At 30.4% G+C, this 25,947-nt stretch overlaps 1 protein-coding gene across 2 annotated transcripts; it reads left to right on the forward strand.

Annotated features, from left to right (window-relative positions):
• Positions 1-1,080: 1,080 nt before the first annotated feature.
• LOC142324895 (uncharacterized) lies at positions 1,081-21,982 on the forward strand. 2 transcript variants are annotated; one of them, XR_012756429.1, is made up of 3 exons: positions 1,084-1,632; positions 20,979-21,071; positions 21,939-21,982. XR_012756429.1 is itself a non-coding variant. In XM_075366002.1 (2 exons), the coding sequence occupies exon 2, from the start codon at positions 17,209-17,211 to the stop codon at positions 17,611-17,613; it is 405 nt and encodes a 134-aa protein (XP_075222117.1). In that variant the 5' UTR covers positions 1,081-1,632; positions 17,011-17,208; the 3' UTR covers positions 17,614-17,693. The 2 variants fall into 2 exon arrangements, 1 of the variants encoding a protein (XP_075222117.1); XM_075366002.1 differs by lacking the exons at positions 20,979-21,071; positions 21,939-21,982 and adding an exon at positions 17,011-17,693 and having other exon boundaries at positions 1,081-1,632.
• The last annotated feature ends 3,965 nt before the right edge of the window (positions 21,983-25,947 follow it).

Raw genomic sequence — 25,947 nt, forward strand, 5'->3', positions numbered from 1 at the left:
TATATTATACTGATAGTTTTACTATTATTTATAAAAAAAAAAAAAAAATATTTTTCTAAAATATTTAAAATGATGTTATATTCCCCATTTGACAATAAATTATTTGATATTTGTCGTTTTTGTAGTAGTGTTAAAAAAAATCATACTTAATAACTTTTTTATTTTAAGTTTTATGTTATATAATATAGTTAGTAAAATAATCACTGATTTTATCACCCGACCTCTTAGTTAACCGGACTTACATATTTTATTATCCGTAAAATTTACATAAATTATTGCTTCTTGTAGTATTCGAATTATTTAAGAGAATTTCTTGTAGATGATTCAGAGATTAATTATGATTCAAATTAAATATAATCTGAGATAACTGTTTATTAAAACTTCGATTATTCGGATCTCCATATCTCAAATATTTTGCGACTTAAAAGCGATGACAAATCTACGAGAACTTTAACAAATCTTAAATAACTTTTTTGTTTATTTTAATTTTTAAAGTTTTATAATATAGTTTGTAAAATAATCACTGATCTTATCCATCGGCTCTCCCAGTTAACCGGACTTATATGTTTCATTTATCCGTAAAATTTACGTATAAATTATTACTTGTTTTAAGTACTCGAGTTACCAGAGATTTTCTTGTAACAAAATTCAGAATTAATTCAGATTCAAATGAAATATAATCTGAGATTAATGTTTATTAAATTGTCGATTATTCGGATCTCCATATTTCAAACATTATGTGACTTAAAAGGGGTGACAAATCTGAGAGAAAAATAATTATTAAAATGCTGAAAAAAATCGCTTGTTGAACCAAGACTCAGATTTAAGCAAGTTTGTAACTATCACGCGTCTTATAAAATTGTCTTTTATAATTTTTTTTAATTTCAGAAATTAAAAAATAATAAATTGTATATTTTTTATTGTTATATTTGTCCGAGAAATGATTAGGCATAAATGAACATTGAGCAGAGCCCGTGCGAAGTTAGGTACGGTAACTAACTGTACTATACTGCATCTTAAGTGAAAAATAATAATATTTTTTCTTTTACCTCATACAGAGCGGGGGAACGCATGCGCATGCGCAAGTAAGGAGTATTTCAGACTTTTATTGAAGATAAATGAAGTTGTGTAAGTCTCGACATTTGTTATATTACACGGTTCTGGAAGCAGGTCGTGTTAAATGTAATTAAAATATTTAATATTTCCTTTTTTAAATATGAATGGAGATTCAGGCAATTCCGATTGTCATTTAGTATTTTTGTTTTATTTCACCAATACGTAACGTTAAATTTTTTTTGTTAATCGATGCGTTCCCGTAAGCTGCGAGGTAACATTTTTGAAAAAAGAATGCAACATAGTAAAATTTCTTATGTGAATGTGTTTACTTTCAATAACAAAGTTTAATATTAAACTGTCTGTGTCGGTCGGTCGATCGTTATTATGAGAAATGAAACTACAGTGTAGGACATTTTAGATGGTGTGGGTACTTTCATAATTATTTAGCTGTGGCAGTTGAGAAATTAGTTGTTGAGCGACGGAAATTGCAGTGGTGGGGAGCGACAAAGATATTACATATGTGCAGTATGGAATCCAGCGGCCATCACGGGTTGATTACACAGTTCATTGACTGCGGTAAGTAATTTTATATTATTTTAATATAGCATAAAATAAGTATCATTATTTTTGTAACTATAGTTTACCTATTGTACCCATACTTATCACGTAATAAATTTTATAATACAATTTGCACTCTTATTTTTACAAAATAAATTAACTAATTCGTATAGCCAAACATTTCTAACATTGTTTTCTAATTCTAATACCGGCAAAATAATACCCCAAAAATAAACCAACAGAAATGAAATGACTTATAAATTTTTCGTTATCCTGGTTATAAGTTTTACGTTAATCGACCAATAAAATTATTGCACAGTCTAAACGAACTGGTTAAACAAAGTTTGTTTTATGTGTTAAAAATAATTATTTTAATGCTCTCATGTAACCCGACACAATACTTCAAAGTTAGAGAGGCTGTGGTACATTTTTCCTAATCTATTACTGTTTGTTATTAGGATTATTAGACATCTTCTCTTGCACCATTAACCAAACATTTAAAGAAATCCTAGTTGCTATAGTTTATAGGTGTTCAGACTCAAGTATCAATTCTTCTTTATTAGTTAGTTATTTCTTCTACTTGATAAAGTATTAAATTGTTACAAATTTCAAATCAACAGCTGACATTTACTTAATATTTCTTATAAATCTATAAATAAATAAACTGTTTCATTCTTCTTACTCTTTTATAAAAGTAAATATTCAGCTAGCCTATCATATCAACTGATAATATTAGTAATTCATTTTTATTAAGGTACTGTTCAGCCTAAATTTAGAGCTCTTACTGACAACATACACACACACATTAACATGTATCTTTTTTATCAATAATGTAAAATTATTTAAATGTTAACATGTAATAATCATTACTTATTAAAATTAATAAAATTAAACTTATTAAAATTAATACTTAATCATCAACTGGACAATGTCTTTTATTGACAACAAAATATGAACCGGAAAAGTTAATATGTAGGTTAATTACACCTAACTGAGATATTACACTGAAGCGGTTAGTTATTCAAACATATTTTGCTCCTCAAACACGGTTATTGAAGGTTCTACAATTCAATACTTAAATTCATAATTAATACCAGAGAAATGATATTGGAGTTTCAGATATATTAATCATTGGAATTGGGTTTGCAACAATTCATATTTAAATTTATCTTTATTATTATCCAAAACAATTTGTATACAAGAGGTAATTTCATTAACTTTAATTTAATTGTGGAATAAGTGAAGGTTGATACTGTAAAATTTAACATTTTTTCAGCTATTTTATCAAAGTTTTTTTTCTTATAAAGTAGAAATACTAATAAACTAGCTTAAATATAGGATCAATGCCACTTTTTTTTTTGTCTTCAGTCATTTGACTGGTTTTATGCAGATCTCCAAGATTCCCTATCTAGTGCTAGTCGTTTCATTTTGGTATACCCCCTACTATATTTTAAATTAACCGTTCTTTCTACAGTAGTAATCTATGCCTTTGTAATTGTCATTTCAGACATTGTAAAAAGACAGGAGGAAATGTTATAAGTACAGCGACTTAAAACAAACTAATAGTAACTTACTGAGATAGGCTTTCTTGCGTGACCCAACATCAAAATGAAATAAAGTGTATTGAGAATGGACCTAATACAAGGTCCTCAGATATTATTTGCAAACAAGTTTTCTTCAAATTTATTCCCGTCAAATATTCCATATATTCCTACATCTACTTCAGAATTAAAAAACACGATTCAAACAAAGTTTAAGTAGAGAATAGTTTAGAATTTAAACATTTTGTTCAAGGTAGAAAAAATCATTTATATAGAAGATATCTAAAAATATTAAGAGATAAATTATTATGGAGATTTTAAATGTCTTATATTCATTAAGAATAAGTAAAAATTAGATTTTGCTATTGAGAACCAAATATACAAATACCTTTTTATGATGAAATATTATTTTTGAGTCCTTATATTGAATTGAGTTTTTATTGAATTTACCATTTTATTTCAATTCACATAATTTTCAATTGATTATGAAGAGCGATAGAAACATTAAAGAAATTTTTCATCTGCTTTAAAAGTTATATAAAGCACAAGTTTTGATTAACAAATATTTATGAATGAGTGACAAGTATCAATATAGGTCTGCATATTTTAGATAACAATACAGAAAAAACATTCTTTGGAAATTAACAATTTATTATAAGTTCAACAATTAATTATACAGACCGTTAAGGTTAGGAATGGATCTAAACAAGTGTAATCCTGATCTAGTAATAAAATTTATTTGATTTGAATGATAGCAAATGATTTGCTATCATTTATATACTACTATGCTAAATAATTTATTAAAATTTAAATTATCATTCATTTTATGGGTTACAGAGCAATGACCAATGAAAAGGTAAAGTAAAAGAGATGTTTACATCAATCTAAGATTTAAAATATGAAATAACTGCTGTGTTGAAGACATTGTTGCAACACAGCTTGAATTGCAATTCAATTTCAAATAATATCTGTTAGAAGTTAACGCAAACAAAGCAGTTGTTAATAATACCAATAAAAACATACAATTTCTCTCAAAACAATTAGATCTCTCTTAATCACACAGAATAATTAGTGCATACTGTATGAGGACCTCGCATCTTACCTTGATCACCAATTTTACACTGAAAGTACAAACGATATGCTTTTCTAATTAAAGATGTAATATTTTTTATATTTGATTTTACGGTAAACTCACTACATACATAACAAAAGGCATTCACATCATTTAGACAATTTTGAGGCATGAGAGTGCACTGTTAACAAAGTTAAGACAGCAATAAGACTGAACCAGATTAATTCATTCCTAAATCCAGTGCTTAATACAAACAACACATTCAGCTACACGTTTTGACCTGCACAGACATGATTAATTTTGTCCATGAAGGCTTACTCTTCAGTATTAGATGTGTCATAATATGTGACTGATATGATTTCTTTGTCTATATTGTTTATTTATAGCTTACTAATTAAAGTTAAACAATAATAAATTAGCTAGTAAAATACAATATAGGAACTTAAAATCCTAAGTATACATTGAAAAATGAAAAAAATACTATAATTAAAATTAAATAATTTTTCAAAAATGGTGGGCGATAGAAAGATTGTGAGTTCATATTTGTTTTCAGCATTAAAAAACAGATTAAAATCATGTATTGCATGTTAGGAAACAAAAACTATGTTTATCAGTGTAATTTAATAAGTTGAAAAAAGTAAGAACGAAAGATGTCTTCTATAATCATAACAACTTCCTAATTATGTAAGTAGAAAAAAGATTTAACAAAAAAATTATGTTTAAAAGGAAGTTCCATAATTCTGGAATTTTTTTTAATTAGTGACTTGATAAAATTGAAAATTACGAGATTTTAAAGCAATTTTAAGAAACAAAATAATATATATTTGTGTAAACAGTAAATCATAATTCCTGTTTAAATCAAATTCTAACCTCACTCATGGAATTACAATATATCTTGTATTTTCATTATTCACTTTTATTTTAATGTAAAGTTATTACAGAATATTCTTTTGTTCTAAGTAAAAAACTGAAGATAAAATTTAAGAAGAAAATTTAACTCATAGTAATGTTGAAAAAGGGGTACAAATATTTAGTAGAATAACTTTTGTTAGAGTACTTCATATCTCTTATTGAAGAGGAAACACATTCAAATTTAAAAATGGTTTGAAGAATGAAAACAAGAAGTTAGAATGAGAAAATATTGGGAAAAAGAAGAATAAATTGTAACTGCATGCATATCTATGCGACTAGAATGAATTTAAAAACTTTTCATTGCAATTAAAGGATAAAGGTTACAAAAAATGCTTTATTTTATCACAAAAAGTGGATGAAATGTGGAGCTTCAAAAGTTGATCATCCTCTCTAAAATTTTCAAATAACCTAAGCTGAGAAAATTATTCCTGATTGTTTCAAAATAAATATATTTATTATAATAATGAAGAATTGTGATATATCTAGGCACAATGAATATTGTTTTCATTGTTATACGACATACACATTTATTTGTAAAATAAAGAGAGTAACATTCATTATTAAATATTAAAATAAGATATATTTTAAGATAAAATATAATATCTTATATTATAAGATATATTTTGTACTTTAGTACAAAAGGGTTCAGGTTTACCAGACATATACCTCAGACTCGTTTTGTTTGCAACCTTCTAGAAAAGAAACAATTCCTAGACACTATCGCAGGGAACTTAAAAATAATTTAGGAAAGAGGGAATGGTAAATCAAGACAACAAATTCTTACAAGAATACAAATACAATAAATACCAGTTGACTGGGACTAGAACACGTTATGTTTGGTTATTTAGTGCACATTTATGTTGCAATACTTAATGTTATTAAATGTTATGTTATGTTAATGTTACTTAATGTTATTAAATATTTTACTCTACTTATTTCAGGAATCTGTGAATGACCTACCTAAATATATATATATATATATATATATATAAAACAGATAGGTTAACAAAAATAGTAAATTAACAGCGGTAAATATTACAGTAAATTTTTATTGAAAAACAATTGTAAAAAAATAACAGATAACTTATTTAACTGTACTAACTAATTTGATGGAAATAAATATCATTGTGTTTTTCTGTAATATATTAAATAAAATTCAAACCGACAATACAGACCAAGAGAAATAATTTGATAGGTCTACTGATTGGTTTAGTGAATAATGAAATGATGGTATTTTGTACCATGGTCTTCTACTAAAAAGTAAATAATGACAAATAGTTAATTTTCTGAATTGAACATAATATTAATGTGAGTTTTTGAACCCGTTTTACATTATTTACAGTCTTACTGTATGTAAATTATCAAAGAATATTACTAGGTAATAATAATAATAAACTATAATTATGAATAAAAAGAGATTAAAATGTTTGTGTATAAAAAAAAAGATAATGAATTCGTGTGAATCTAGGTATAGAATTTCAATTTTATCTATCTTTATTAGGTTTTGATAAGTTCCAGAATAACATTGTTTTTAGTACTTTTATAACACTCATTTGACTTGTTTCCCGCGTAGATTTTAAAAAAATGTATCAAAAATGGCGGCAGTTAAAAATTATTTTTTCGTAAGCAACTAGAGAATGCGTTAAATACATCAACGCACATAGTTGTATACTGTTGGGCGTCCTTTCTAACAGTACTGTTTACAGCTACTCGATTTAACTATGTAGATTAATTTGGTAGTCCAAATAATCTTAGTTGAGTGCTTACTAATAGAAATAATTATATAGATCTACTGATTGGTTTCTGCGAATAATGAAATACTATTTTGCGTCATGATCTACTAAAAGAAAGTAATGACTTGTTGAAATGTACGTAATGTGAATGTGTTTATGAAGCGGTTTTACATTAATTATTTATAGTTGTACTTCATACTAATTGTGTTATCTAGGTAATATAAAACTATAAGAACTTTTAGGACGTTATGTTTATAGTTAATTTAGACCTAACTTTTTGGTGTTTATTTTATCTGAAACTTTTTTATTGTTTAATACTATATTTTGTGTTCGTGAAGAAAGTTACTTTTTATTACTAATGCTTGTTAGTTCTAATTTCCATGTTAATAATTATTTTTAATATTATTACGAGTTACTGGTTATTCCTGATGAAAAGAAGTACCAGTAATGATTTACCCATCCTAGCTATCTATTTTATGATTTGTTTAAAATGTTAATACTTGTGCTTAAAGATGTACTTCCTCACACAAATGATTTAAATGTAAGCCTCAAAAACTTTTGTTTAGAAACCCAAATTTGTAATAATGCTATGAAATGCATAGTTCATTTATTTATTGAACAGGATGACAAAAAAACCATAAAACATTAAAATAACATAAAGTTATTAATAACTGAATTTCAGATTAATGTTATTTTTCTTCCAAGCCATTTGTCGCTAATTGGCATCTTCCTGGAATAAATAGTAATGAGGCAGTAATTAGCTACATAAGGCATTTTGGAAGAATGAGTTTCATTAATTTGAAACTGGTAGTCAAACTTTAAACCTAATATACACTCATTAATTAAAATTAAATGTAAAAAAAAAGGTATTTAGAGAATTAAAACTAGAATTCAAATTTTTAAAGGAAGATAAACGTGGAAGAGGTTAGTGAATCAGTTTTTCCCCAAGGGAAGTAATTTTATTTTAATACTTTTAAAAGTAATTTTAACTTTACCCTTTTACAAAACAATTCAAAATCTATTTTTTATTTGTCACTTAACATTTTGTCACTTATAAAAAATAAATTTTAATGGGGGGTATTTTACGTTAAAAATAATTTTTTTTTTCATTGCTAGAATTATTATTGCAGCGTCAAGTAAGCACTGGGTATAAATGTCTGTAAATAGTTGAGTTGATCGTTCATTGTTTTGTTTTTGTTGTTTACAAAAAATGCCTCAAGAAACCAAATAAATAGTTTAAAAACTCGTCTAGGAAGTGAAGAAAAAAGCACGTGTTAATGTAGAAAAAAGTGGTTGTTTAGATTAAAGTTCAGGTGACATTTGTAGGTTACGTTAAATTTCAAGTAATGTACTAATGTAGCACATTGATGTTTAATCATATTAATATGCCTACTGTTTTGGATGTTACTGCAGTTGCATATGGAAATATTTTATCTACAAAGCAAAAGCATGTCCAGGTAGGAGTAGTACCAAATCAGCAAGTGTAGTTAGATAAAACATTAAATAAAATTAAAAAAACGTTTTCTTATATACCCCAGTTATCTTTCTCACACATACACACCCATCTGCAAAAGATATATACCTTTTTCTTACCGTAAAATTTACATGAAATAATTACAATTGATCCCACACTTCTTCCGTGACCAACAGGTAGTCTGAGTAACATGGGACAAAAAAGCAACTCTTAAAACTAAAACTAAAACTAATTCATCAGCATATGCAACACGATGACAAAGCAAAAAAAGAAAGAAACAGAGAAACAAACTAACAAGCAACTCCCTAAGACTGGTTGCCCTTATGCCCTGGAGGGACCCAGGTATCTAAGCACAGTGTAATAACATTAGGTTCGAAGTTCTTCTGAAGCACCAAGTGTTGATGCACTCTCTCGCTGTGCAATAACTTCATGGTATAGGCCATGGGTAACATGTGTTACCCATGCGAGCAGCAAAAACAGAAAGACATTTACATTTACATTTACAAAATTCAGGTGAAACATGATGACCATCAAGTATAACTGATTCAGATATACTTAGCATACAACAAAGATAGAAACAACGATATCCTAAAAATTAACACAGATCCTATCGTCAAACCAAGGGACATTGCGTATACCCGGCTCCTAGGTTACATCCCATTCTCTTCCTTGGTCTTCAGGATGCTAGCCACCAGGATGGTGGCTAGCATCCTCCTTACTTCTTCCCATTCTCTCTCCCCCTGGAGCATATGGGCCACCGTCGTTTCAGGCCTTCCGTTCTACACCTACGACGCACCTCAGCGCATGGTGGCTGTACTAGCTGGAATCCTTTTCTAAACTGATTTATTTTGTCTGTGTCATATTAACAAAATTATGAGGTGGTTGTGTACATATCTAATGAGCAAAGTCGAGATCCTAAATTTTCTTGAATGAATCCCACCATTGTTTTTATCTTCAGTCGCCTATCTCAGCAATTCATCAATTACCATCAAAAATATTTAAAATGAAAGTACTTGGTGCAATTTGACACCTTTATTTACTCTAAACCTTAGTCTGCTTTCCTGGGTGAATAACTTTACATTCACCCAGGATGAATGTCTTATATTCTGTACATCTCTAGCAAGGTTTATTATTTTCTTTGGCAAGTTATATCTTTCATGGTTTTCCAGATATTAACATTTTCTTAAATATTTAACCAAGATTTTCCTTCCATCTTTACATTCATTAAGCCTGTGTCACATCTCCCATCAGCCAGTTCTGCCTTTCTCATCTTTTCTATAATACTTCTTAACACTTCTTTTATCTTTAAGTGTGTACCTTTTCTGATAAACTGTGTGCCACTTTTTCACTAATCTACAATCAGTATTATCTTTTTTTAAATTTATTATCTTAACTGCCTTGAATTTGTGTGGCATAGTGGTAGTGTCTGCCTTTTGTCTGGAGTTTCCAGACACAAGTCTTGGATCATGCATGACAGTTTTCACATGCTACAAAATTCATTACTGTTCATCATAGTAATCATCTTGTATTATTAGGCCTGGACCTGGTGGCTGTTTTTTACTGATCGAATAAAAAATGATTGTTATATCACGCTGTTTTTTTTCTAAACAAACAAAATATTTTATTGAAAACAGGATTCAGTTACAATAATCATAGTCTACAGACTTACAACTTACTTTTGTAAAGTAACAGAAAAAAATGCTGAACTGATATTGTGATTTTTTTTGTTTATTAAAAACACATCTGTTGTGAAATGACTCATTTAACAGAATACATTTATCTTGTGAACTGCTTGATTTCATGGCCAGATTTGTTTATAATATATTTAAAATTATCCTGTTTTAAAGATTAATGATTCACTGACTGACTTTTTATATTGGGGTCCTTTTTACATAGACAGCAAGGATAAGATGTAGAAAAAAGAAAGCTTTTAAAAGTGCTACCAAAGAGAGATGAGCCTGTGTATATCCCCAAAATTTGCTAAATAGCTCAAAATGGTTAAATATATTATTTTTTCCTGGCACCAGACTTTGAAGGACATTGATTTTTTTTATTGGAAATAAATATTTTTATATCTATTTAAATTTTTAATTTTTTGATCACTCTGTATGAATGATCTAAATCTAAAATAGACAACATTTTCAAAAAATTGTTTGTTTATTGTTACACTTTTATCTGCAAATGTGAATGAATATTGTCTTTTTTTGTCAAAATTTAAAAAATTTGCTTCGTTGGTGAATGAACAAAATCGTACAGTATGAAATATAGATAGTATAATTAGTGTAATCTACATATTACTCAGTTTAGTTAATTCAAACTTCTTTTCTCCTCTACCACAATCAAAATGTTTACCTGCTGAACTAAAGTTAGTGCTGATTTGCTAGTCTTCAAGAGAAAGGCATATTTTCAACTAACGAAATCAGATTTTTTTAAACATCAGTTCATAGATTTCTGTCTTCCAATAGTAATGCCTATTAGTATTGTAATACTAATATTGTATTAGTATGCTACTGGTGATGTAATGCCAATAATAATCAGTATTACTACTGGAAGGCAGAAGAAATCTGCTGATAATTTGTTCCTGTAGCTTACAACTAACTCCGAAGTTCTGTAAGTTTTACATTTATTTACAATTTGTTTAATTACGGTTTGAATAAATTAATGTTATTTTTGTTATTCTGTAATTAACCTGTTTACTGGTATCAATTCACAGTATCCCATAGAACTTGCAAATTATACATATGTAGTGTATTATACTGCAATCAAGTTTTTTATGTGCTGTATACATTTTATATGCAAATTTAAATAGAGCTGAGATAAAAAATGGTTTGTGAACAATGACTGATGGTGGTCAACTAAACCAGCAATCTTCCAATTATTAAATTAAATGTTTACCTTTACACTGATATTCCATTCTGCTTTTTTTTTGTTTGTGAAATTCTACCATACCATAGATTTTGTAACTGAAATCTATATTTTAGCAACTTAATAAAGATATGTTCAGTACATCCTCCGTTTATTACATATTTTATTTCCTGTAACTACCTAAATATATCGTTTTTGATGGTAATTTACATGGTATAAATAATTTGTAGTAATTACTAAGGACTGGTTTTATTTCTAGCATATATGTGTCCGTGCACCTTGTACATGTACTGTATTTATTATCACAGAATAACTTTGAAAAGTATGAACAAAATAATTTTGTAATGAACAACTATCAGCAATTCAGCAGAGTTAATTTCAGACCCAATTTGCCATTGCAATGTTAAGTATTTAGTAAACGCTTTGTCAGTAGTAAAATGTTATGATGCAGAATAATGTTTTTGTATCGTTACAAAACAAGTTTTGTTTACAACACAAGTCTTTGGTGATAAATTCAGAAATGAGTGGCTTAAAATTAATTTACAATTTTTATATTACACAGGTTTTTTTTAAATTTATTTCCACATTTGAGTAAATAAAATGAATTTAAAAAAAATTTCTTTTAAATTATCAAATGAAAGTTGTTCATATGTTCCTGAATAGTGTAGATTAAATGATGTTCATACTTAAAATTAGGATGTGGTATTATTATAGGTGAAAATGCAAAAATTGTTAAATTAGAAAAAAAAATAAAAATTTTGTTTAATTTATTATTTAAATTGTTACATTTTGTTAGATTAATATCTGAAATCAAACAACTTTTCTTTTTTTTTTTAAGATTGTTTTGATTTCTGTTTAAGATTCCTTTTAACTTCCACATGGGTTTCGTTGTTTTTATGTATTTGAATGTTCTGATTTAAGGGGATTGTTTTTTTCTTATTTTTTTGTAATACTTTAAAGTATGCAATTTCAAGTGATAACTAAAAAAAAATTATTTTGCTTCAATTTTTTTCTTTAAATTTACTTTGTATGGTAAAAAGGTATTGTTACACTTATTTTTGAAAAAAAGTATTTCCGTTTGAAATTTTCTATATAGGTAAATTTCTGTTCTTTCTTCTGTGCATCTTTGCATGTATTTTTGCTTGATCAAGAATATTAACAAATGATGTTTTTTTTTTATATTAGGTTGATATTGTGTTTTATTGTTACGATTTCGTTGTTTTTAAAAATATCTAGACAATGAAATATTTTTAAATAAAGAAGAAAGGTGATAGGCCAAAAATGATGAACATTACAAGTGAAAGTGTTGATATTGCAAGTGAATGTGGGGATGTAAATCTTGAATCCAGTTTAGATAATTCTTGTTCATCTTCCAAATTCAGTGGATTTAAAATCAAACTATCACCCCATTTTTCAGTTTACAGAGAAGACAAAAAAGAAAATTAACAACTAAAAGAAGGTAATACTATTTTAGATATAAAATACAAATGCAAATAAGCCAATTATAAGACCGTTGTCTTATGAACATCTTAGTGACTGCATGGGAAAACGCAAAACCCTAACGAGTGTTTAAATTCTGTTGTGTGGTGGAAGGTGCCAGAATCAATATTTGTTGGACGAAACACAGTATAATTAGGTGTTGACTTTCACTGATGTAAACGCGGGAGTGGTGAAGGTCTGTTTTCCCTACAATATATTTTTTTTACGATATGTATTAGTAATTAAGGTACTTGTGTTGTAACGGCGCCACTATGGTTGAACCTAACCTATAATGATTCCACCATCGTTGTACGTTATTTATGTGCTTATTACTATAATACACAATTTATGTGTACTTCAGTAAAGTACAGAGATAATATGTTTTTTGGCACATTTTCGTCCCTTCGGAAGAATACGCATTTTCTGCAAAAATCTAACGGCTTCCTCTTCCCAACGCGGGAGGGGTATTCCAAATTAATTCAACAAATTTTAGAGCATCAGTATCTTCGATTTTGATGATATTTGGTGTTTGATAACTACCCACCTAGCAGTGGCAAAGAATATTTTTTAATATTTAAAAAAAAAATTTCTTGAGTAATGGGCTATTTTCTAACTTGCAACCGGTAAAAACACCTATTTTGTCTTTCCATAAGCTGTAGCATTCTTATTTTACATCTTACAGAGATCAAAAAGGGCTTTTTGGAAAGAGTAAATATGGAACTTCATCTTAGTTAGCCCAAAATTAATTTTGTTACATAACTAAATCTTGTAATGTTTACTGAAGTTATGTTTACGAATTGTTGCTTTTTCAAATTTTGGGCCCAGAATAAATAATGATGGGCATAGGGAAATAGGACTGTTTTTTATCATTTAACTCTTTGGTACTAGTAGTAGATAAAAAAAATGGACTGTTACCTTTATTAAAAAAAAAAGTGGCCGTCAAATTGTAAGATTTATAAAATGTCTCATTTTTGGGGCTCAAAAACCACATGTGGGATAGGTGGAAAAAACTGAAATATTTACTTACAGTAGGTACTTTTTATGTACTTTACAACTAAACCATTAGAATGAATAAATTCATAATTAATTGTCAATTACAGAATGATAAATAATAATTACAAAATGATAAACATCTCAAATACACTAACTAGTTCAATTCACTTTTACATTATTTTACTCCTGCTAATGGAAGTTATGAATAAATCTTGTACTTTTTGATAACAAACTTAACTAACATAACTTAGTGCTCCTGCCATTTTTTTTTATTGATTAGAAGTGATCCTTCATTCGTGTTTGGTGAAATGTGTCCTCTTCCAGTAAGTCAATAGAAAAAGCTCTGAAGGTGTGAGAATCTTTAAAATATTTTACAGTTGAACCCATGTTTGATTATCCCTCAATGATTTCTTTATTGAAGTATCAGGATTCTGAGGATGGAGAAAGTATATTTGATATTGCTCTTCATTTTCATGTATTTTGACTTCAATGACTTCACCTAACCACCACTTGCCATCGTATACACAGCGACATAATTTTTACATTTTGGCTTTGGTAAACCTATAAAGCAATCAGAAACACTATGTCCTTGTGTACTGATACTAATGTAAATGTTTCTGATTCAGAGGCTGCCCGGACTTTCAGAATACATTTCTGACTTGTTGGAACATAACTGTGAAAGGCTCTTGTTTCTGGGACTGTTGTGATAACCTGATAACGAGAACTGAGGTATTCTTCAGTCTCTGATACATCTTTATTAGAGCAGAAAATAAATTTACATTTTTAATATTATCTTTGCAATAATTGTACATTTCAGAAGGTGTAACAATTTGATTGTTGACAGTCTTTTGAAGGCGTGCTTTAGTCACAGTCCTTTTTACAGTTCCTCCAATACCATCACATGATCCTTTTCCATGGTATGAGTTAAAAAATATCATCCAGCTGTGATATCAAAATCCTATCAATTGTAGCACAAATTTATTAAATTTTTTTGTTTTTATACTAGGTTGAGGAGCCATCAGAAAAAAAATTGTTTAACTTGTGGTAACAGTGTTTTACTTTATTTATATCTTGCTTTTGGAAGCAGAAGATCAATGTAGTATTGCGCTTCTAGTACTTGCTAATCACACAGTAGCTTTGGCTTTGTAATTTTCCTTCTTTTTTTAAATATATGAGAAATGGATGTACTGTGGCCTAAGGTTTGATGCTAATTACAATACGAGTACATTACCCTCCAACAAGTTTTCATTTTTAACCCGTTTTGAACTTTTAACCTTTTTGTATGTGAAACTATACAAAGGTTAGGACTATTGTATGTGGAAATAAAATATAAAAAAATAAAAAATGGGGAAGCAGCCAAAAATATTTTGGTTGGATCACTTCATATAGAGTGACTCAGTTATGTATAATGTAATAGTATGTGTGTTTTTATTTGAAAATTTCCCACTATACTTGCATCGATTGCATTTTGTGATGAAGAATATTGAATGTCATGCAGAATATTGAAGGTTATTATTCCCAAGCCTGTTCGGTCAGTCGGCCAAATGTTATGTTGAATACCATGTCCAGTCAGTACCAAATGATTTTTTAACCTTGTGTTAGTATTGGTTCCAGTCATGAGGGGATTATAAATTTGAATGACATACTGCATAAAATTTTTTGTGAGTAGTGAGTTTGATTACCAACACTTAAAAAGGCTTCTTCAGAATTTTAGAAACTATTCTTTGGGTTGAATGAAGTATTTTGAGTGGCATTATTGTTTGAAGACTGGCAGGTTATCAGTTAAAGACAGTGATCACTCAGGGTAGCAAACTACCAGTAAAATAGTGGAAAATATGGACAAGATTTTGGAACTCATCTATGAATACCTATTAATTTTGTAATCTGGTTTGGAGTTTACCAGAAAAGATCTTAACCATAGACTTGAGCATCCATCATTCACATGACTGTGAAGTTAATCCCTCAGATACTGCCACCCAAAAGTAGCAATGCGTTGCTGTGCCTATTTATGAAAAAATTTGCCTGTTTATTTAGTCTCATTTGCCCTTTAGACAATTTTTTTTTTCCATTTTTAGGAAGTATTTATGAATTAGTCTCTGAGTTATTTTCTGAAACTAGGTATGTTAGATTAAGTCAAACTAAAGTTAAAAATGTTACTAAAACCTAAATTAGATTATAAATCATTTAAAATAAAATATTGTAATTAGAACTTAGCAGTTTTGTATATTTAGTTACTTCATTTTAGTGTTACTGGTTATTTGGTGCTCTGAGTTACCAGTTAAATTAAGTGTTCATGAATACATAGGTTTATAAATGCCCGGTTTATGAACTGAGTATAGATCAAGGTCACATATGTATAATATTAAAAGTTAATTCATAAAAAACAAGTAATTATTTTAATTTGCAGCTTTCTACAATGCAGGGAATCCCCGAGTAATGATTGATGTCCTCAACAGTCTATAGTATGTTATAAATAAAATACATTAAAGAATCATTAATTCTGAAAATCTAGTTAAAGATTGCTGTTTATTGTAAAAAATGTAGTGAAAAAATTACTTTATATGAAATATTTTGCAATTAATTTTATAAAAAAGCCGCAGTTGGTATTCTGGCATCGGATTTAAACTGATACAATAAAGAATCATTAAAAAGTTCAGATTGCAGACGAGGAATCTCAAACTAATTATAATGATGCCAACAATCTATAGTAGATGTTATAATAAACAAAATTAAATAACAAACTACGACTATTGATGCAGAATTGGAGGGTATATTTTACATGATGAATGTGCATTAATTGAGGAATTCACATAGTAAAAGGTGAATTTACTGAAAAAATACATGTTGAAAGAGCGGTTGAGATGAATGTAAAAAAAACCTGCATTAAATAACAAAATACAGCAACTGATGCAGAACCTGAGAGTTTATTTTCCATGATGAATGTGCGTTTGTTGTTAAATTTACATAGTAAAAGAGTGGATATGGTTGAAAAATATATGGTGAAATAGGGAGTTTAAAGTATGGTATCCCTTGGTTGTTCCAGCTTTCTCTGAAAGTAAGGATGACTGTTTTTTATGCAGAACCACCTGTGATTTCTATACTACTGTCGAGAATTATATAGAATCATTTAATTAAACTTCTGGATTTCAGAAAATTTTGATATAATATTAGATTTTATAACTGAATTAAATTCAGAGTTGAGTAGTAACTAGAAGATTTAATTTTCTTGACAAGATTACCTTACAGAAGTATATACTTACTTCTCCAGCTATTAGCCGGAGAAACTTTATCAAAACCTATTTTGTAATAAATTCTACTGCATTACAGGTTCAGCAAAATATGTTAAAAAAGCAGCAACCACAACAGGTTTCATTTCGTACTCCATTAACGGTGTCTCAAGAGCAAATTATGAATGAACAGATGCCATCAACAGTAATGTCAAAAGAGTTACTATATCCTTCTTCTACAGGTATGTCACAAAGGTATCCATGCAAACAAGATTGACCACCTACTAAAGAAATTTTAATGGCAGAGTGCTGTTTACAAACACCATCACCACCAACACTACGTAGCTCATGTCTTTCAGATCCACCAGTAATGGGGTACATGGACTGTAGCTATGCTCCTGAAGTTGTAAATGAACCAGTGAAAAATTGTCGATGTGCACTAGCTGTCGATACTCCTAAAGTATTGTGTAAGTCACCTTGTTGTTCGGCCAATAGGTTACCTTTGACAACTCAGCAACCACGTGCTAAAATGAATTCATTCACATATCATTCAAGAGGCTTACGGCAACTATCATTTCCAGCAGTGAACAATGAAAAACAAAGCAGATCAATATCATTCCTAAAAAATTCAATACCATCAAATTTATCTAGAGCGTCTACATCAGTTACTCTAAATTCTTTTCTAATGAATTCAAGAATGTGAAAGATTCCTTGGATCTTGTGCGTATGATGCATAGAAAAACAAGTGGTACTAATTCTTAACAATCTCAGGAGACAGACAGTATGCAGAAATCACAAAATCAGTCTGAAACAATAACATCAACTTTATCAGGAAGTCAACAACAACAGGTAACCAGTTTTTCAAGTAATAAAAATAAAATTTAATTATGTCGTTAGTCACTAAGCTGAGAGCAAAGGGGCAAATTGTCAGAAACTCATTAGTTCAAAAGATACAGCAAAAATGGGATATAGAAGAGCTCACCCAGAACATATATTCTGTGAGAGCTTTATTGGGCAAATTGGCTTATATTAGTCATTAATGAAAATGTATTCAGGCATTTTCTATACTTTCTACAACCCATGTTAGAGTAATGTATTTAAAAGTGTATTACAGTGAGTATTTATATTTTTCTGATTGATCTTGATTCTTCTTATTATATAAACCCACACAAACACTGCCAATTGTCCTCTAATTGGACAGCTGTGTGCAAGGTATGTGTTTATGCTAAGATAACTTTGACAAAATACATCCCAAGAAAATATTAAACAGATTGTTTCTCTTTTAGAACTTATTGATGTGACTTATGACAATTAGCTTTAGATTTTGATGTATTGGCTTTGATAATATGAATGCTATTTGTTTCTTTTCACCTGAAAAAAGAAATGAATGTGGTTAAAAAATTAATTAATCACAAGATACTTTATTAATAAGCAAGTAAAGATTCACTATTACAAACTAGAGAACAATTCCTATTATGTTTTATTGTAATTTTTAATATATTTGTTTTATTTTTCAGCTTCAAGTAAAATTATTGCATATACATTTTGGTATTATTTTCTAACAGATTCATTTAAGTTACAGATTTATTTTTACAACAATAGTATTACTAATTTCTTTTGTGTTAATTATATTATGAACTAATATGACATTGGGATTATTACTTTTTTCCGTGGATTTAAGTTTATCAGCTACTTTGGTCTTCAGCCGTTTTCTCAAACAAAAAAAAAAAAAACTTTCTACTTTGTTATTAAGCACTAACAACTATTAAAACATTCTTTTTAATAAAAATGTTACAAACTTTAGGAAATCTTGATTTAAAACATATCTCATTGTATATTTTCCTAGGTTTTCCCTTAGGGGTCATCCCTTCTTATTTCTTTTCTCTTAACAGCCTCTGCGTCTGATGACAGGGGTCTGAGGCCTCGGAGTTGATATCTTCATCCATCTCTGATACAAGGGAAGTTTAGTGGCTGGCATCAGGTTATACCAACCTATATGGAGAGGTTAGCATTGTTGTCTCACAATCCAAACTTGATGCACTCCTGAAGACATTTTATGTTGCTGAAGTACTTATCTATCTGAGCTCTCTGTGCTTTTGGAGTCTCCATAGTTTTATGCTGAACAGTCTCTGTGTTCAAATTAGACCTATGTTTCACAAAGTTACTTCTGTACCATTGCCATACCTTCCTTCGCCTTATGACTGATTGAATTACTGGTGTTTTTGGCTGTTTCAGATGTCTCCTTAACATCCTTATGTAGAGTATCCATTGGTGGCTAAAACTTGACAGGTTTTACTGATTTTTTTTTCAAAGATTTCATTCTACTGATTTTGGACAGTTTCCTGAACGACAATGGTGTTTCCTTTTTCAGTTGTCACAAACTGGAGGAGTTTTGCACAGATTGCATTCCATGACTTTCTGCCCCACAAATGCAAATTTCTTACCCATCACATCTGACTGCCAATGTCTGAAACACTGACTTTAAATAATGCACGGGTTGCAGAATGAAAGCTTGCATATCAAAATGACAATGTATACCACCATGTATTTTCTTGGGTAAAGAGGGTTTGTTGAATTTTAACACACGCAAAGCAGAAGGAAGAGGTGAAATGGTTGACCATTTCCGCTCATGGTCAATCTGCGGTATTGAGTCACTCCTTGTCGTGACAGTTCTTCCACTATTCCTTCTTCCAAACTCCTTGTGATGAGTTAAGGTGCTACGAGGTTACACAAGCTCAGGGAAATCCGATCTTCTTTAAAACTTTGAATTTTTTGAGATTGAATATTATTCACTAACATACTGTAAGAAGTCTTGCAAATTTCCTTCACAGAACCAGTAGCACACCTTACCTCCCAGGCACTCAAGAATCGGTAGATTTTCTTGAACCATTCTATCGGCTGATTCTGAACAAGGGTGTTTATGGGCACCTTCTGAAGAAAGTGCCCATAAACACCGTGGATGAATATTGATCTCTTCTGTAACAAAGCTAGACACGGGTTCACTCCCACTCCAGGGCTAATAAACACGGAGGCCTCGTACTCCGGAGAAATCGACATATGTCCTAGCTGAGTACAGATGTGTAATCTCTGCACTGACTCCAGGCCCCTATTCGCTGAAGATTTCAGGGCTCCCATGCATCGACATACATGGCACTATCTTATTACATGCTTGCTATTGCAGGGGGGCATGTGGACAGTGGAAGGCTTTCTGTTACACCTGCAGTCATACTGATCCTGATCAGCATATCGCCAGCTCTAAAGATGGTATAAGTCTGTTCAAAAATCGTTTAGTTAAAAAACACAATTGTCATGTATATAGTCCACTACTATCATAATGAAGTTGGAAATAGGTCAGAATAATTGTTACAAATAATTATCACATGTTTGATAAATATTCAGAGCTCCAGTAACCACCAAAATGTATTGTTCTTAATGTGCAACTGTTACTGCCCTAGAGAAGGAACATAGATTATACGTTCTGGAAGTGGGGATTATCTACCTCAGGCCATGATTACTGTTAGTAAAAATCATAATTATTAAAAAAAAATGAGGACATGTACTAAATTTTTTTTAAATTTATAAATACTGATTTGACAATGTTTCTGTGATCTTAATGTTCGTTCCAGCTAGGAGTAGTTTTGTTACATATTGTAACAAAGAACTTCCATAATTACCTCAGTTTTTTAAGAATTTCTTTCTAATTAATAAGTTATTGTTTCATTCACCCATTTAATTAAATAATGAACATCTTAATTTTTAAATGAAATGATGGTCTTAATAAACAAAGGCAGATAAAATATTATTACCAATCAGGTAATATTTAGTGGATGTAGTGGCAATCATGTTAATTTTATTTTTGTAATTTAACTTTTACCACAAGCAATTAATGTTAGCATCATAACTGGTCACTGAATGCCAAATTGAACTTCAGATTATAGTATCAGTATAATAAAATTGGTACGCTACAATTATATGAATATTAATTTAACTGCTTTATTTTAGTCTAATAATTGTTAATTTTAGATAAATTTTTTATCTAGTACAAATTTTTTTTTTTTTCATTTTCAGAATCGAAGTGACTGTTGGTCTAAAGGAAACAATTGTATAATTTGTGGAAGTGAAGTGAAAAGTGGAACTAAATTTACCAGTTCATTTGCAAATGTAAGAGTTAAAAAAATTTATATAATGCAAATTAAAATAAATTTATATAATATTAATTATATGAAAAATATCACAACCAGTTATTTTGCTCTATTAAATCTGTTAAAATAAAATGAATATTTTAGTATAGTAACTTTTTTTTTGTTCACTTGAAATAATATGTACCTGTGGCATGTGTACATGCTTAACTTCTAAGAGTGTGTATTTTTAAAGCGCTAGAAATCCATTCTTACTACAAAAAAATATAAATCTCAGATTTTAATGACTTAATTCATTGCAAGTAATGACTGCCCCTAATAACTTAAAGGTCCAAACTTGCTGTTAATAATTTTGCTGTCACTTTATTTAATCTTTAACCAAATCATAGTCTTTGTTCTTTGTTTTATTGTAATATTCTTTCAGCGATATGAAAAACTGTTTTCACCGAAATAATTTTGATATTCAAAATGTATTTTAACACAAAACTTACTGGAACTGTAAGGTTTTATAAACCTAACAATTTTTTAATCCGCTAGAAAGAATGAAAGCATATTTAGTTACAGTTGTGTTTAGTTAGTAAATTTCTGTATTGTAACATGGATGTAATTTTCATTTAACAATAAAACTGTTAGTTTTTTGAAAAATAAAATACTATTACACAAAGCTGATTAATGATCTGGTTGATGTTATAATTTTATCGACTCTGATATTCATTTTGTGCTTGTTTATTATTTTTTATTAAGTTAAACAGAGAAAACTAATTGTTCAAACAGCATAGTTCTATGATTCTTTTTAACAAGTAATAGTTTGTATCAATATCAATTAGTTTAATTTTTTTTTAATCATTAACTGATATCTTATGTAATAGTCTTTTGTTTCATTTTTTAGAATGGAAACAACTCTTATCGAAATGGAGAAAGACCAATATTATTTCTAAAAAAACCATTGACACCATTGAATTTATCTAGAACAATTTCATCCGATACACTAGATTCTTTTATAATCAATCCCAATTTCAAGAATGTGAAAGATTCCCTTGATCTTAAGCGTATGACATTAAACAGGAGTAGTGAAAATTCTTCACAGTCTCTGCAAATAAATAAAATGCAAAAATCACAAAATCAGTCTCAATTGATGACAACATCCAGTTTAACAAAAAGACAACAGGTAACCAATTTTTCAAATAATAAAAATAAAATAAGAACATACTCATGTTAAAAAAATTGATGTAGAAAATCAACTGTATTTTTACAAAATGAGACTTTTACTTCTCAACATAATCCCCACCAATATTAATACACTTGTCTCAACGATGAACTAATTTTTTTAATACCTGATGCAAAGAAGTCTTTGTTTTGTTATTTTGAGCCGCTTTCCCCTAAACTCTTTGACCTCCTTGTTGTTTCTGAACTTTTTTCCATGTAGTGCCTCCTTGAGTGGACCAAACAAATGAAAATACGAGGGAGCCAAATCTGGATTGTAGGGAGGTTGAGGTAGTATCTCCCAATCCATTTTTCCAGTGGTTTCTCGGGTCAGCTGGGCAGGGTGAGGGTGAGCATTGTCATGTAGCAATATATATATCACGCCTTTTCTTTGAGGTCCACGATGTTTTTCTCTCATTGCTGGCTTTACTTTTTTCATCAACATGTCTTGAGTAGTAGACACTATTTACTGTATGTTGATTTTCCACATAATCACAAAAGACATCCCAAAAGATTGTCAACATGACTTTTCCCCGCTGATGCTTGGGTTCTGAATTTCTTTTGGACAGGTGAGCTGGTCCATTTCGTGCTTTGTCATCACTTGTTAAAATCATGTTTAGAAAAGGGTTACCTTCCCTTTCATAGCGTTCTTTCAAGTCTGTACACACTTCGAGTCTTGTTTACTTTTGTTGCGTTAACTCTTTCGGGACCCACCTTGCACTGGTTTTGCTGGTGTTATGAACTGTGCTAACACTTTCTGCAACTGCAACTATTTTTGCTATATGTTCAACTGTAATATGTCTGTCTTCAGGACCAGACATATTACAAGGAGTGTTGATACTTCAACTGGCCGGCCAGGACGTTGCTTGTCAGTCACAGGTTTGATCATTTTTGAACTGTTCTACCCACTTATAATTTCTGTGATTCATACAACTTTCACCATACTGTAAATTCATTTGAGAAAAGATTTTAGCTGGTTTTTCACCTAGCAAAAAGCAGATCACTGAATATTGTTCAACTAATGTGGAAACTTCAAGCAGACACGATATCATTAAATGCAATATTGAGATTATAAACAAAGCAATTTTTATTCGTCAGCTGTTCTCAGCTCGTTCCATTGATACCAACCTAAAGTCATGAAAGTACAAGAGTACAAACTGTTTATTTCTACATTATTTTGTATTTTTAATTATTGAATGTCCCTCATGTATGTATGTATGTTCAGGAAGACCATCAACAAGCACAACACCAAAAAACATCGTGAAAGTGCGAGAGGCTATTGTTGCAGATTGTAGACAAACAATCCGTGATGTTTGTGCAATTGTACAAATGTCATATGGGTCCGTGCAATGCATGTTGTCGGACAATTTGAACATGAGACGCATTGCTGCAGAATTCGTACTGAGACTGTTGAACAGCAACCAGAAACAAAATCGCGTAGCTGTCTGTAGTGAATTGAAAAATTCAACAAGAGATGACCCTAACTTCATCTCCAACATCATAACCGGTGATCAGACGTGTGTACAGGTAAACTAAATAGCAGTCGTTGCAGTGGAAGTCGCCAAGTTCACCGTGGCCAAAAAAAGCACGCCGAGTTTGCAGCAACTTGAAGTCCATAATGATTGTATTTTCCGACATCAAAGGCATTATCCATAAGGAATTTGTTCCTCTTGGTCAAACTGTCAGTGGGATGTTCTATTGTGAAGTTTTGAAGCGGTTACATGAAAGCATTAGGTGCAAACATTCAGATCTGTAGGGTAACAACAGTTGGATTCTGCACCATGACAACGCGCCCGCGTATACATCGCTAGCTGTTCGGAATTTCTTGGCTTCCAGAAAGACTGTAGTGATTACCCATCCACCCTATTCGCCTGACCTTGCCCAGTGTGACTTTTTTCTCTTTCCGGAAATAAAATTTCAATTGAAAGACCGTCGTTTTAACAATTGAGATTCAGGAAGAAACGCAGAATGTGCTTCGAACACTTATACCTGCAGTTTTCCAGGGATGCATGGAATCATGGGAAATATGCTGGGATCACTGTGTCAATGTCCAAGGGGGGATTACTTTGAAGGAGACAGTGGAAATAAGTTATGGTAAGCTATTTTATTTTTATGGTAAAATTCCCCGAACTTTTGGGTAGCACCTCATATATATATACACACACGAGGTGCTACCCAAAAGTTGCTACTCCTATAAATTGGCAACTGTGTGAAGCAGCTGTCTTAATGATAAGATCCCCCAAAAAAATGTTAAGTTTATTTTCTTTTGGAACTTGTTGATATGACTTAATAAGTAGCTTTATTATTTTCTTTTGGAACTTGATACTTAATAAAAAGTAGCTTTAGATTGTGATTTATTTTTTGGTAATATGAATGCTATTTGTTTCTTTTCACCTCAAAAAAGAAATGAATGTGTTGAAAAAATCAATTTATCACAGGATTCTTTATTAATAAGAAAAAATAAAATTTGTTGTTACACACCCAAGAAAGAAATGCTTTTATTGTCATTTTTGGTATATTTATTTTTAGTTTTATGAAAAGAATATATTGGGATAATTATTATTAAAAATCATAATTGTTATTTAAATTCTGAACAATCGCAACTAAATCTCTTATACATCAATCTTCATTATATATAATATTGCTTTGATTGTTTTTCTGTGATTTGTGTTCATCCAGACTTCAAGCAAAAACTCGCAGCCTGGACGCAAGAATGTTTAAAAACCTAGGCCAATTCGCATGCCTGTGCAGGAAGCTCTCCTGCTGAACAAGAACGTTCCCCCTAAAGACATTACGCAGCCCACCTACCAATTCAAAAACTATTAGCTGATGATCACTCTCGCAATCATCAACTATAGACCAGTTAAGAATCCTAACAGGGATATCCTTACCCATGGTAACATTGATGTTGGTACCATGGAAGGCCCTCTGCAAACCAACTGCACTGATGTAGGTAGACGATTCGCTGGCTGTATTAAAGACATCAAAATGATGCTGCGTGATGAAACCTTAGATCAATTCCCCACCATCATCTGTGATCACACTGTGCCAAAGAGGCGATTTGGCATTTGCATCAACTCCTATAAGAATAGGACATCTGCTACCAATCTAACAATCCCGTCATTCCAAATGCTGTGCAGGTGGGATCTCTGTACTGAAAGTACGAACTAATGACAGCAAGGTTCAGATCATCCACGGCAAGCTTGATGATGTGATGTGTGTCAGAGGCCTGCTGTATGAAGATACTGTCTAAAGACTTCCTGCACAGTACGGCAGATTTGCTGTCACCGATGAAAAACTTCTTCCAACCTGGAAAACCTGAAAATATTTGTATAGTGTGGCAATATTTGAATTTTGATTGTTCACACAAACTCTTGTTTGTTTTTCATCCGCTTAGAATCGTTGCATTTGTTACCTTGTCTGACCAACGTATTTTTAGAAGAAACCTGTAAGACGAATATCTCAAAGGTTTCAAGCTTTTTAATAGATGCCTCATTGAGTGTCCAAGATTCTACCCGATACAAGAGAACAGAGAACATATAACATCTGAGCATTCTTGTACGCAAGCCAATGAAAGGTCTGGTGACGCAAGCACGTTCTTAAGTCAGAAGAAGGCTGATTTAGTCCTTCACAAGTCTGCACTTAATTTCCAGCTTGTGATCCCACCTTCATCAATACTACTCCTAAAATACACA

This window comes from Lycorma delicatula, chromosome 5, assembly GCF_047948215.1.
Source record: "Lycorma delicatula isolate Av1 chromosome 5, ASM4794821v1, whole genome shotgun sequence".
Taxonomy (NCBI): domain Eukaryota; kingdom Metazoa; phylum Arthropoda; class Insecta; order Hemiptera; family Fulgoridae; genus Lycorma; species Lycorma delicatula.